Source organism: Salvelinus fontinalis, chromosome 29 (genome assembly GCF_029448725.1).
Source record: "Salvelinus fontinalis isolate EN_2023a chromosome 29, ASM2944872v1, whole genome shotgun sequence".
NCBI classification, from domain to species: domain Eukaryota; kingdom Metazoa; phylum Chordata; class Actinopteri; order Salmoniformes; family Salmonidae; genus Salvelinus; species Salvelinus fontinalis.
Genome location: NC_074693.1, coordinates 25,962,512 through 25,977,400, shown reverse-complemented (window position 1 = coordinate 25,977,400; position 14,889 = coordinate 25,962,512). Strand labels below are relative to the sequence as shown.

The 14,889-nt window shown below is 43.4% G+C and overlaps 1 protein-coding gene across 1 annotated transcript in view; it reads right to left on the bottom strand.

Moving 5' to 3' along the window:
* Nucleotides 1–14,889, bottom strand: part of LOC129827705 (vascular endothelial growth factor receptor kdr-like) — an 85,513-nt gene that overhangs the window by 25,094 nt on the left and 45,530 nt on the right. Inside the window, exons 17-25 of the mRNA XM_055888794.1 lie at nt 10,364–10,487; nt 9,728–9,832; nt 6,864–6,977; nt 6,603–6,691; nt 6,118–6,271; nt 4,838–4,935; nt 4,131–4,253; nt 3,499–3,610; nt 1,205–1,304 (exon numbers count right to left, since the gene is read on the bottom strand). Coding sequence (XP_055744769.1) covers nt 1,205–1,304; nt 3,499–3,610; nt 4,131–4,253; nt 4,838–4,935; nt 6,118–6,271; nt 6,603–6,691; nt 6,864–6,977; nt 9,728–9,832; nt 10,364–10,487 — 1,019 coding nt within the window. The remainder of the gene's footprint in view (nt 1–1,204; nt 1,305–3,498; nt 3,611–4,130; nt 4,254–4,837; nt 4,936–6,117; nt 6,272–6,602; nt 6,692–6,863; nt 6,978–9,727; nt 9,833–10,363; nt 10,488–14,889) is intronic.

Sequence of the window (14,889 nt, the reverse complement as noted above, 5' to 3'; positions counted from 1 at the left end):
GTCTCGGCCGGTTGTGACACAGCCTGGGATCGAACCCAGGTCTGTAGTGACACTACAAGCACTGCAATGTGCCATAGACCGCTGTGCCACTCGGGAGGCCAATATTTTCCCTTTTTTCAATGTTGTCATTGAGAAAACAGAAAGGTGTCATAGGTTCCTTTCTGAATTTAAAAGTAATCCTAGAAGTAATCATCTAGTTTTTCAAAAGTATCTGTAATCTGAAAACAATATTTTTGCTGGTAACGTAACAGATTAAAGCTGCAGTTTAAAAAAAATCTGTTACATGTAATCCATTACTCCCCAACCCTGTAAACTCGGACGTGTGCCATAGCCTGGGACAGTGAATGAGAGAGAGCCCCAGGACTTCGTCCTCCCTGCTGAGAAGCCACCCAGTCACCTCATAAAGGCAACAACAACCCCAGATCCCCCTGTCCAATGACCTCATAAAGGCAACAACCCCAGCTCCTCCTGTTCAGTCCACCTCTCTGCTAGACTAACAGCACTGACACCACAGGGGCAGGAGAAACCACCCTAGACTCCCCCAAAGATATTCTGTTTCAGCAGCACCGTCCACATCTGCCCTGCGTCTGATCCCCCTTGTGTGGACAAGGGAGGGGAGTCTCCCGCTCCTTGCTCTCATTACCCTGTGTCCGGCTACCCCCTGGCCACTCCCCACTCCCACAGCCTTTAATGTGGGGCTCAATTACGACCGCATCGATGTCAGTCTGAAAACGGATCCGCACCTCGCCGCCCACCACATCCCTCGGTAAACTGCCAATCAGCAGCACCTGTCTCTCCTCCGCATTCAGAGCTGGATTACCCATGATGCCTATCAAGCCCTGTCACTCATTCAGACCAATGAAGGAGCAGATACAAGCACTCTTTTCAGCTCCAGTATATCGATATGGGAGGCTTTTCTTTACTGCCCTCTAATGTGTTGCCCTGAGTAAGAGTTCCTGGTGGATAATTACCCTCAGGAGAGGTTGGGGGATACGTTGAGAGGACTAGAGGCATGCGTCGGGGTCTTTACAAGTTTCACGAGCCAAGGGAGCTCGATGCATTATGCACTGCCAAGAGGTGAGAGAGCTTTCTGACATGGGCCACTCTTCAAACTGCAAGTGTGTTTTTTTTTGCCCTGAGTTAGATGATGAGATTGGGGTTTGTATGTTAAGTAATGGAGTAACAAAGATCGCTTGATCCTTACATTTCAGAGGAGGAGTATTCCGGAGCTCTCATCCTGGTCCCTTCCTTCAGTCGGCAGCAGAAGTCCTCGTCGATGTGTAAGCCGGGATACGGAGAGGCACCTGGGGGGTGGGGGATTATCAGACACAATTTGAATTTATGCTTGGCTCAGCCGAAATGAAAACAATAATACACGACTAAGCCAACTTGCATCGAATATCCAATCCAGTTGGAGTTTTGGAAAATATTGCCCACGCCATCTAATCCATAAAAATGTCCAGACTCATGAACCAATATTTTCATGTACCCGACTGACATCCCTGACACAATATCAGATAGCATCGAAAGCTCCAGAGCACTATGTCGATACGATGTAACATCTACTAGTACGCCATGTTATACTTTCTCTCCATCACATCAACCGAACATGCTAAGTAAATAGGCAGATTACCGCGTAACACATGTCTAACACAGAAACCGAAGTGTAGTTGAAGGTTTGGCACCTAAACTAACAAGACGGTGAAATCCAAAAACACAAGGCAAAACTCAAGCTGCTAGACTGCGGGTCACGTTGCGATATGCACGTTCCAGCACCTTGGGACTGCAGCAAACTTTTGACCTCTAAACACCTATCTGTAACAGATTGCCAGACTTGAGTGTTTGAATTTTTTTTGCAGTTGTTTTCGTGTCCTAATTTATCTTTCTGAGACCATGTTAACACCACCCAGATGTGTGAGTGAGTGGTTCTTTGAAGGTATATGTATCAGTGTCTGTGGTTCTGTGTGTGTGGTTCTGACAGAGAAAGATTATGGGAGAGTGAGAGAGAAAGAGAGAAAGAAAGAGAGCGAGAAAGAAAGGAAGAGCGAGAGAGAGAAAGAGAGAGAGAGAAAGAAAGAGAGAGAAAGAGAGAGAGAGAAAGAATGAGTGTTTCAATGCCCCCCATGTCTGGGTATTTGAAATGTCACACTTTCTTTTGGACCGAAGTCCTCGAAAATGATGGCAGAGGTGGCAGAGGTTGAAGTGTAGATGCCCAATGAATCCCCAAGCCCTGAATCGATGTACTGTTCTTTCCTTACACTTTTGTAACATTTACTCTGAATGTTGTCCTTGCTACGTATGGTGACATTTGAGCATACAATATGTCATGTGGAGTCTTGCTATAGAACAGCTTGGTCGGGTGAGGTGCACGGTGCATAGACAGTCATGGACCTACATACAATGGCATTTTAAAGGTGTCAGTGGTTTCACAGCAGGGGCAAACATTTACATTGATCGGCTGCTTGGATACACGGCGTTTGCATTGCCAGCTGGGAAGGCAACGGCCGGCTTAAATGGGAGGTATTCTTTCTTTTTAATGGCCCTTGCCTGTGATAGAATTCACAGTCCAAGTTCACTAATGTTTTTGCAGGAGCAGCATGAAAATAGTTTTCGCAAGCTGACAATGCGCCCCTGTTTGTCCCAGAGGCACAATTACGCAGTAGCCGAAGCCAGTTATGACCCAGTGCATCTGGAGGAGCTGCATGGCTAGGGGCACCTTGCCTCGCCTGGCTAGCTGACTAGAGACTTGTCTCCTCGCTGAACCTTGCTGGCTGATGACAGAAAGAAACCTCTCCCTCCTTTGGAAGGAATACTGTGTGCAAAATTTTAAGATTACGTGTGCAAATAATTATACAGACAATAGTGTTTTTCAAACTATTTTGTGACTATTTTATAAAAAAAAATTATAAGCAGTAACATTTTTACTGAGTAATAAAAAAATCATAAATAGGGTCATAAGAATTCTCTGATATAAATCCATTACAGGCCAGAAAAGATCAAGTGTGCACCAAAGCAGTCTAAGTTTGCAGTTTCATTAACAATCCTAAAACAATAGTCCTCGTAGACGTGATTCAGGACCTACACAACAGAGGAAATCTGCATTGAATATGTCTGTATTGTTCCAAATGGCTGTGCACAGATGTTTGTTAATTTTTGCTCATTCATTCTGCTAACGGGGAGGTCAGGTGAGGTATTTGTTTTTGTATTTGTATTTATTATGGATGACCATTAGTTCCTGCCAAGGCAGCAGCTACTCTTCCTGGGTGGGGTCCAGCAAAATTAAGGCAGTTACACAATTTTAAAAACATTACAATACATTCATAACAGATTTCACAACACATTAAGTGTGTTCCCTCAGGCCCCTACTCTACTACCACATATCTACAACACAAAATCCATGTGTACGTGTGTGTATAGTGTGTATGTTATCGTGTGTGTGTATGCATGTGTCTGAGAGACTACAAGGCATGGTGAGTCATTCCTGGTATGTATATTTACCCAGAGAGAAGATCTCCCACATCAGAACTCCAAAGGACCACACATCGCTCTGAGTGGTGTAGATCTTATCAAAAATGGCCTCTGGCGCCATCCACTTGAGGGGCAGTCTGGCCTGTGAGGGGAGAGATGGAGATAAGAGACAAAAGCTCTTTTAAATGAGTATCTCATCTCACCTGTGTGACTGGCTGTCTCATCAATACCATCAATAACCAACCTGTCACATCTGAGGAGAAGCAGAAGGGCTTTTTGAGTAAAGTAGGGTAAATGCCCTCATGGCATAGTACTACCAAACATCCTCAACAACAAAACGTCCTCTAGTCTATGTAGACAGACACGTTTAATAAATATTCAGACAAACAGTGAAATCTGCCCAGAATATCTGGCATTTCCCAGATCTCCTGCATTTATTCGATCGCTCTTTTGTTTTTGCCAAGTCGGTAGTAACAGAACACGTGTTCTGGTTCTTTTCCATCAAGCTGAGTGTTTTTGAATGTCTCTCTCTCTCACACAACAGGCGATAATCGACGTCAAGTCGTTGGTGCGTTTCATCACGTGTAATTGACTTATTATGTCAGATGAATAGCAGCACAGCATAGCATTGTAAAAAAGATCAGATTGCTGTTCATACTTACATCTCCTTTGCGAACGTAGTCTGGGTCTTTGTAGATGTCTCTGGCCAGTCCAAAATCGCATATCTTCACAACATTATTCTCAGACAGTAGGATGTTTCTTGCAGCCAGATCACGATGAATACACTAACAAAAGGAAGAGAAATCATCCAGTTAGATTTGGATTGACATCGATGCATGACTTTACATGAACGTTTGAGTTATGTGGACATATCTCAAGTTACGATTCAGCCTAATGTGATAAAGCATGGCTAGGACTATTTCCTGACCATGTGACCTGATAGGAAACACTCAATGCATGCATGTGCATGTCAGCTAAGACAACCATATGGAACAGTCATCAATTGTATTCGGAATGCGAAGTGTTCCATACCCAGGTTAAAGCCTTCTCTCTAATATTGACAACAATGGGTTCACTAATTAGTACCATCCGCTCTCTCAGAGCTTGTGACAGACCTTTAAATCTGAATGAGTTTTAGACTGATTATAGCCAATAGACTCGCAAGGAACATAGTGTTCTATGAATAAAAAATGTGAACAAAACAACTTCCCCAGCTGTCAAAATACAACAGCCTTTTAGTAAATCTAAAGTCAACTGGACTGAATAAAGCTTTATAAAGTGGTATTAGATTAATACCCAACATGTGTGTCACAAGACTACCTTTAGCAAAGTATTTTGATACTGTCATTTGCCTGGAGGAGGTACATACCTTGCGTGAAGCCAGGAACTCCATGCCTTTTGCAACTTGGAAAATGTAGCAAATCAAATCTTCCATTGTCAGCACTCTCTTGTACAGATCCTCTGGCTCTGAGGGCAAAACGGAACATAAAGTGGAAATGAATAGTACGGTGTAACACGTACAGTGACCTCCAAAAGTTTTGTCATGAAATTATATGATACAATGACTATGAGGTTAAAGTGCAGACTGTCAGCTTTTATTTGATGGTATTTTCTTTATCCATATTAGGTGAACCGTTTAGAAATGACACCACTTTTTGTACATAGTCCCCCATTTTAATGGAGCAAAAGTATTGGGACAAATTCACTTATATGTCTATTAAAGTAGACAAAAGTTTAAATAAAAAATGTAAATATAAAAATAAATAATAAATAAATTGTTTCCACATTCCTAGCACGCAATTATCACATTTGTCACATCAAGCTTGTGACTTTACCATTTTTATGCATTTGCAGTTTGTTTTGGTTGTGTTTCAGATTATTTTGTGCCCAATGGAAATTAATGATAAATAATGTATTGTCTCATTTTGAAGTCACTTTTACTGTAAATAAGAATATACTTCTACATTAATGTGGATGCTACCATTATTACGGATAATCCTGAATGAATCGTGAATAATGGTGAGTGAGAAAATTACAGAGGCATAAATATCATACCCACCCAAAAATGCTAACCTCCCCTGTTATTGTAATGGTGAGAGATTAGCATGTCTTGGGTGTATGATATAAAATGCTAACCTCCCCTGTTATTGTAATGGTGAGAGGTTAGCATGTCTTGCAGGCATGACCTTTGTGTGCCTGTAACTTTCTCACTCATCATTATTCACGATTCATTCAGGACTATCCGTAATCATGGTCGCATCTACATTAATGTGGAAGTGTTTAGAAACATATTCTATTCTTATTTACAACAAAAGTGACTCCAAAATGACAATACATTATTTACCATTCATATATATTGTTATATATTATATTTAAAATGGCCGACGCGCCAGCAGCAGGCAAACAGTCAGGACAGAGGAGGATGTCAACAGAGGCCTCCTCCTCCACTCCATCTTTTCCTCCAGGCCCAGTGGGTATCAGCCCGGGGTTCCTGTCCTATCGATTTAATTTATGAATAGGAGGAGGAAACGTCCCATCAGGCCCAGGGAAGAAAACAATCAGGGGGCATGGGAGTGTGGGTGGAGGTGAGAGGGAGGGGTGAAGGGGGCGGTGAGGGGAAGGAAGACGCTGTTGGCTCATTTAGTTTACCTTCCTCCTCTTCCTCTGAGTCGCAGTAGCTCTTATCTTCCACAAAGCCGGAGCTGGCCGAGCTTCCGGTGCTGGCCACGCTCTCCAGGCGCCGCTTGATGAGCTCGCTGAGGTCACAGCCCGACCCCGACGTCACCACCTTACCGTCCTGGCTCTGACATACGAGACACACACCAGATCAAAAATACAGATGCAAACCTTGAGTCACTTTAGAAAACGGTTCTTCTGACAATCTGGGGTTTTCCTATTAGGTTGAGAAATGTACTGAATCATGAAGGTTTTGACAGCTAAGTAGACTAAATCATGAAGTTTTTGACAGCTAAGTAGACTAAATCATGAAGTTTTTGACAGCTAAGTAGACTAAATCATGAAGTTTTTGACAGCTAAGTAGACTAAATCATGAAGTTTTTGACAGCTAAGTAGACTAAATCATGAAGGCTTTTGATTTGATGAGAAAGCAGGATTTCTGAAAGCTGCTGATTTACCTTATAAACGATGAAATCAGCCCTCTTGCTTCTCAAGTAGTTTGACAAGTTTCCATATTTGCAGTACTCCACTATCATCATCAATGGACCTGAGAAGAAAGAAGCACGGAATTCAAAGAAGATTCCAAACAAGTAATGATTCATAAACAGTAAAAACAGGATTTTCTCTGAGATTCCATCAATTTATAAACGTACTTCACAAATTGTATGCAAGTCATACAGTGTGACTAAGTTTAAAGAAAAGAGTTAACCCTCTCTCACCTCCAGGCTTGGTGCAGGCTCCCAGCAGGTTGACCACGTTCAGATGATGACCAATGTGGATCAGGATCTTCAGCTCCGACATCAGAGCCTTGCGCTCATTTGTCGTAGCTCCTCCTGTTTCAACATCAACACAGACTATTTACAGAGATGAAGGTTAAATGTACATGTCCTACTGCGGGGATACTGTTTCATACAACTCCACAAAAGAGTGGATGTTTTTTGGACTTTAAATTAAATGTCATATAAATTCTTTATCTTCGTTTAAGATTACTCCAACTGATGTACGTTCATGGACGTCTGGAAACCAAACAGTATAGATGGAAAATAAAGAACAGACTTGTACGCATGCGGAGGAGATTTTAGATAGGCAAGACATTTTTCACATAAGGTAACATGATTATCTGCATGAGAACATTCAATGTGCAAAATTAAGATGGTATGCAAAGATGGACAGCGGGAAATAAATTAAGTCATCATGGGAAAATATAGGACTTAAAACACAAACATCAGCATTCTCTCACATTAAATGAGATACTTGCATACATGAGGGCACAACCCAAAGCACAGCAATACATTACATCACAATAAACACTGCAGCACACATGGAGAGTCATAATGACAGTAACATAATTTTTTCCCAGATTTAAAATGCTGTTTTGTTTCTCAGTTGTATAGCCAGTCTACACATCATATAAGAGGCCGATATCTTGGTCAGGAATGCTATGAGGTCAGAGGGAGGGTTTTTCTTAACCACATAAACTAAACACCATCAAAGTGACTCATCCTTTTTTTGGGGGGGGTATGGGGGGGGGGGGCATCGACGCAAAGATTAACGGTCCCTCGAAACCTCTCAGTAACATTGATCTCAAAGACTGTGGAATACCAACTAGTCAATGTTGGGTGGCAGCCTAATGCGTCCAATGTGCCTGTGTAATGTCTCTCTTTTATTATCTGAAAAGCTCTTCTGGACACAGGTGGTTGGAGTTAGCGTTGTAGTGGTAGTGGTACCAATAATGTCCCTAACTGATAAACAGAATGAAAACATTGACTGAACAAAATGGTGTTGCGAAATAATCTTGCTCTCAGCCATCACGGACTCCCTGGATGTGGTTTACTCTAACGGGGATTTTGGTCGATTTAAATAATGAATCAACGACTTGAATTTTAAAAATGAATGAAGAACTTCCGATGACCAAATTACCAAAAAATGGAGGGGAAAAAACAACCAAATTGTCCTCTAGTGGCCTCATGGGTGGAAGGTTACTCATATTTTCCATAATTTCATAATTAATAAACATGAATAAACATGTTATATTTCAGTCTTCTGTGATGTATATAAAGTGTAATATTGGGATGCAAACTCAAAACTGAATACATTTCAACTCTATATCTGACATGGCACAGGTGTCTTCTTTTTAAAGCCCATAACCATGTGTGTGAGGTGTATACTTTATTTGTTTAGAACTACCAAGAAACACTCTGTGCGACCCTGATTTAGCCCACTGCAGTAAAAGGTTTTAAACAATGAATCAATTACTTGGATTTAAATAATAAATGGAGAACTTGTGAATTGTGGGACTGTACTTCTGCTCTGTCTTATGTTGGCTCATCACAGTTGTTCCAGTCTGCTCTGGAAGCTGGAGTTGACTGACGGTGAGTCTACACGGAGGGTCAGTTTAGGGAAGTGAGCTGCTTTTCATTATGTTTGACCTGGGGGGCCTGGAGTAGAGCAGTAGAGCAGCGTAGCAGCAGCCGGCCTGGTGAGCTTGGTTCCTCCATGATTAATGGAAAGAGATGATTAATGCCTTGACACTGACAGAAATATCTAACAAATGGCCTGATTTATCATCCCCATGTAGCTAGATCTTTCACAACACCATCAGCATCCATCTGTGGTCCCATTACTCTACAGAGTTAGAGTTGAATATCCTAACAGAACCAGGAGGAAAGTTAGTTGGACCACATCAACCCTAAGGGGATACAGTCAGTGTCAGTGATATTGGGCTGAAATGTTTATTCTGCTAAGATCACTAGGTAAAATTCCTTGGACAGTCTCTCTCTCTCTTCCCCTCCCTCCCTCCCCTTCTCTCGGAGTCTCTCTCCTTCTGCATTGCTTTTGACTGCTTTTTACTCAATTGTTGATGGGATAAATATGCTCTGCCAGATTTAGAAAGACTGAAATGACCATAATTTATGATGAACATAAATCATATGTGGGAAGCAGGTGGGGGGGGGGGGGGGGGGGGGGGGGCATTGTTTCCAATTGTTTGTGTATCTCCAAAGCATCTGGGTTACAATTATTAATAACCACTTTTATTTTTCAAACCTTTATTTTACAACTTTTTTGTTTTTTACACTTTTAAACTTTTCAATCGCTAACACCAAATATAATGCTATCCTGATTCCTGTCTTATCTGCTGACTGTCATCCTCATCAGGGACACCAAGGTCCTAATCTCACTCAGGCCAAACAGTGAGAAGCAGCCAACGCACGCCTCCTTTGAACAAATAGCCTGTGCGCGACTGTTAATTACACGCACGTGTGCTAGCACGGCTTTTGAATTCGTATCATGCGCGAGAAACCAAATTGTCTGCTGAAATGACAGATGGCTGTTTTACATCTGTTACACCCAAAACAATGGATATTGTGTTTGTATTTGGCGAGGAGCACCTTTATCAGTACCATTTCCACCAGGTGTGAGCAAAAGGAAGCTATGTGGAAGACAGCCTGTATGACTTTTCAACATGGTTTTTCAACATGGTTTTTCAACATGGTTTTTCAACAGAAGTGCACATGAGAGTACTGTAAATTAGCATATATAAAATGTTCATATGAAAGTCTTGATAATAATGTTTCTTCCATACCTTTCAGCATTTTGACGGCCACAGTCTTGCAGGTCGAGAGCTTGTCAATCCCAAAAGCAGAGGCCTCCACTACTTTCCCGAAGGCTCCATGGCCCAGAGTTTTGCCTGGAACAGAGAGCGAGAGAGAGAGAGAGAGGGGCCAGTGGGTTACAATAGGTCTACATGTAAATGAAAGTGGCTGGCCCCTGGGGAGTAGTAAATCTGGTTGGGTCCTCTATCAGGGGAATTATGGGTAATTAAAACAACCTGCTGAGGTTCTGACCACTGGGCCCGTGAAGCGCTCCTCCAGGGGATTTATAGTGCCGTTAAGACCAGGCGACAGTGGAGGGTCGCTAATGAGCAAAGACGCTACACCCTCTTCACAGGGGGGTGACACCTCTGCCACATACCATCCTCTCTGGCACTATATTCCAATGTAATGGGCAAACAGGGTCACAGTTTAAGAGGACCCAGAGTTATGGGTGCCACCTTATCACCATGACATTAACCTGTGGATGTGAAATGTAGGCTGGACAAGTAAATACGCTTACAGTAGGTGCCAATTCATGGTGCGTATAGGCCTTTGAGTTACAGCGTGGTCATGGTGAGTGACTTCTTAGACTGTACCAGTGCTGTATGGTGTAGTAAGGTACTCACCCAGTCTGAGGCGGTCTCGGGGAAACTCCCACTTGCTGCCATCGTACTGCAGGCGTTCACACTGCTCGTCCAGAGGACACTCGTCTGGGTCAATGATGATGGATGGACCCATCATGTAGTCCGGCTGGAAGGGGGGAGAATAAAATAGAATGTAATAGAATATAATAAAATGGTGATGGAGCGCATTGTGCAGTAAGTATGTTAACTAAAAGACAAGAACACATGCTCTACTATCACTGTTAACATCAATATACTATTACGGAAACTATTCAAATCAAATTAACGTTTATTTGTCACATGCACAGAATACAACAGGTGTAAACGATTCAGAGAAATGCTTCTCCCCCCAAAATAAAATCCAGAATAGAATCTAAAAAAAGCATGGACTGGCCTCCCAAGTGGTGCAGTGGTCCAAGGCCCTGCATGGCAGTGCTAGCTGTGTCACTAGAGATTCTGGTCTTCAAGTCGCAGCCGGCCGCGACCAGGAGACACATGGGGTGGCGCACAATTGGCCCAGCGTCGTCCATGTTAGGGGAGGGTTTGGCCCGGCAGGGATGCCCTTGTACGATCGCGCACTAGCGATTCCTGTGGCGGGCCGGGAGAAGTGTACGCTGACACGGTCGCCAGGTGCACGGTGTTTCCTCCGACACATTGGTAACGGCTGGCTTTCGGGTTAAGTGGGCATTGCGTCAAGAAGCAGCGCGGTTTGGTTGGGTTGTGCTTTGTGGGACATATGGCTCTCGACCTTTCGCCTCTCCCGAGTCCGTACGGGAGTTGCAGCGAAACAAAACAATACACGCAAATCCACCAAATCTAAAGAAAGGAATTAAGAAATATATATATGTATATATGTTAGAACGAGCAATGTCAGAATATAAATACAGTATACTGTATATGTACAGTGCATTCGGAAAGTATTCAGAACCTTTTTTCCCATTTTGACACATTCGAAAGAATAGTCCATAGAGCTCCGAGACAGGATTGTGTCGAAGCACAGATCTGGGGAAGGGTACCAAAAAATGTCTGCGGCATTGAAGGTCCCAAAGAACACAATGGCCTCCATCAAATGGTAGAAGTTTGGAGCCACCAAGACTCTTCCTAGAGCTGGCCGCCTGGCCAAACTGAGCAATTGGAGGAGAAGGGCCTTGGTCAGGGAGGTGACCAAGAACCCGATGGTCACTCTGACAGAGCTCCAGAGTTCCTTTGTGGAGAAGGGAGAACCTTCCAGAAGGAGAACCATCTCTACAGAACTCCACCAATCAGGCCTTTATGGTAGAGTGGCCAGAAGGATGCCACTCCTCAATAAAAGGCACATGACAGCCCGCTTGGAGTTTGCCAAAAAGCACCTAAGACTCTCAGGCCATGAGAAACAAAATTCTCTGGTCTGATGAAACCAAGATTGAACTCTTTGGCCTGAATGCCAAGGAAACCTGGCACCATCCCTACGGTGAAGCATAGTGGTGGCAGCATCATGCTGTGGGGATGTTTTTCAGCGGCAGGGACTGGGAGACTAGTCAGGATAGAGGGAAAGATGAACGGAGCAAAGTACAGAGAGTTCTTTGATGAAAACCTGCTCCAGAGCGCTCAGGACCTCAGACTGGGGCGAAGGTTCACCTTCCAACAGGACAATGATCCTAAGCCAACAGCCAAGACAACGCAGGAGTGGCTTCGGGACAAGTCTCAATGTCCTTGAGAGGCCCAGCCAGAGCCCGGACTTGAACCCGATCGAACATCACTGGAGAGACATGAAAATAGCTGTGCAGTGACGCATATATATATATATATATATATATATATATATATATATATATATATATATATATATATATATATATATATATAAATAGTTGAAGTCAGAAGTTTACATACACTTAGGTTGGAGTCCTTAAAACTAGTTTTTCAACAACTCCACAAATTTCTTGTTAACAAACTATTGTTTTGGCAAGTCAATTAGGACATCTACTTTGTGCATGACACAAGTCATTTTTCCAACAATTGTTTACAGACAGATTATTTAACTTATAATTCACTGTATCACAATTCCAGTGGGTCAGACGTTTACATACAATAAGTTGACTGTGCCTTTAAACAGCTTGGAAAATTCCAGAAAATGATGTCATGACTTTAGAAGCCTCTGATAGGCAAATTGACATCATTTGAGTCAATTGGAGGTGTACCTGTGGATTTATTTCAAGGCCTACCTTCAAACTCAGTGCCTTTTTGCTTGTCATCATGGGAAAATCAAAGGAAATCAGCCAAGACATCAGAAAAAAATTGTAGACCTCCACAAGTCTGGTTCATCCTTGGGAGCAATTTCCAAACACCTGAAGGTACCATGTTCATCTGTACAAACAACAGTATGCAAGTATAAACACCATGGGACCACACAGCCGTCATACCGCTCAGGAAGGAGACGCGTTCTGTCTCCTAGAGATGAACGTACTTTGGTGCGAAAAGTGCAAATCAATCCCAGAACAACAGCAAAGGACCATGTGAAGATGCTGGAGGAAACAGGTACAAAAGTATCTATATCCACAGTATCGACATAACCTGAAAGGCTGCTCAGTAAGGAAGAAGCCACCTCTCCAAAACCGCCATAAAAAAGCCAGACTACGGTTTGCAACTGCACATGGGGACAAAGATCGTACTTTTTGGAAATGTCCTCTGGTCTGATGAAACAAAAATAGAACTGTTTGACCATAATGACCATCGTTATGTTTGGAGGAAAAAGGGGGAGGCTTGCAAGCCGAAGAACACCATCCCAACTGTGAAACACGGGGGTGGCAGCATCATGTTGTGGGGGTGCACTTCACAAAATAGATGGCATCATCAGGCAGAAAAATGATGTGGATATATTGAAGCAACATCTCAAGACATCAGTCATGAAGTTAAAGCTTGGTTGTAAATGGATCTTCCAAATGGACAATGACCCCAAGCATACTCCCAAAGTTGTGGCAAATGGCTTAAGGACAACAATGTCAAGTTATTGGAGTGGCCATCACAACGCCCTGACCTCAATCTTATAGAAAATGTGTGGGCAGAACTGAAAAACCTGACTCAGTTACACCAGCTCTGTCAGGAGGAATGGGCCAAAATTCACCCAATTTATTGTGGGAAGCTTGTGGAAGGCGACCCGAAACGTTTGACCCAAGTTAAACAGTTTAAAGGCAATGCTACCAAATACTAATTGAGTGTATGTAATCTTCTGACCTACTGTGAATGTGATGAAATAAATACAAGCTGAAATAAATCCTTCTCTCTACTATTATTCTGACATTTCACATTCTTAAAATAAAGTGGTGATCCTAACTGACCTAAGACAGGGAATTTTTTTAAATGTCAGGAATTGTGAAAAACTGAGTTTAAATGTATTTGGCTAAGGTGTATATAAACTTCCGACTTCAACTGTACATATAAAGTGGGTAAAACAGTATGCAAACATTATTAAAGTGCCCAGTGTTCCATAACTATGTACATACTGTAGGCCAGCAGCCTCTATGGTGCAGGGTAGGGTACCGGGTCGTAGCCAGGTAGTAACAGTGACTAAGATCAGGGCAGGGTACAGAGCGGAGGCTAACTAGTGGTGACTATTTAACAGTCTGATGGCCTGGATATAAGAGCTGTTTTTCAGTCTCTCGGTCCCAGCTGTGATGCACCTGTACGGTCTCCTCCTTATAGATGTTAGCAGGTGAACAGGCCGTGGTTCGTGTGGCTGAGGTCCTTGATGATCTTTTTGGCCTTCCTGTGAAATAGGGTGCTGTTGATGTTCTTGAAGGCAGGCAGGCAGTGTGCCCCTGGTGATGCGTTGAGCAGACTGCACTACCCTCTAGAGAGCCCTGCGGTTGTGGACGGTGCAGTTGCCGTACCAGGCAGTGATATAGCCCGGCAGGATGCTCTCAATTGTGCATCTGTAGAAGTTTGTGTCCCGAGGTTGAAGAGATGTTGTTGCGCCTTATTCACCATACTGTCTGTGCGGGTGGACCTTTTCAAGTTGTTCGTGAAATGTATGCCGAGGAACTTGAAGCTTTTCACCCTTTCCACTGTGGCTCCGTAGGTGTGGATGAGGGTGCCCTCCTCCATCTTTCTCCTGAAGTCCACGTTTAGCTCCTTCATTTTGTTGACATTGATGGAGAGGTTATTTTCCTGGCACCACTCCGCCAGGGTCTCGTCGTTGTTGGTAATCAGGCCTACCACTGTTGTGTCGTCTTCAAACTTGGTGATTGAGTTGGAGACGTTCGTGGCCATGCAATCATGGGTAAACAGGGAGTTCAGGAAGGGGCTGAGCATGCACCCCTCTGGGGCCCCCGTGTTGAAGATCAGCGTAGTGGATGTGGTGTTGCCTACCTTTACCGCCTGCGGTCGGCCCATCAGGAAGTCCAGGACCCAGTTGCACAGGGAGGGGTTCACACCCAGTGCTCTGAGATTAATGATGAGCTTGGAGGACACGATGGGGTTGAAGGCTGAGCTGTAGTCGATGAACACCATTCTTACATCAGTGATCATCTTGTCCAGATGGGCTAGGGCAT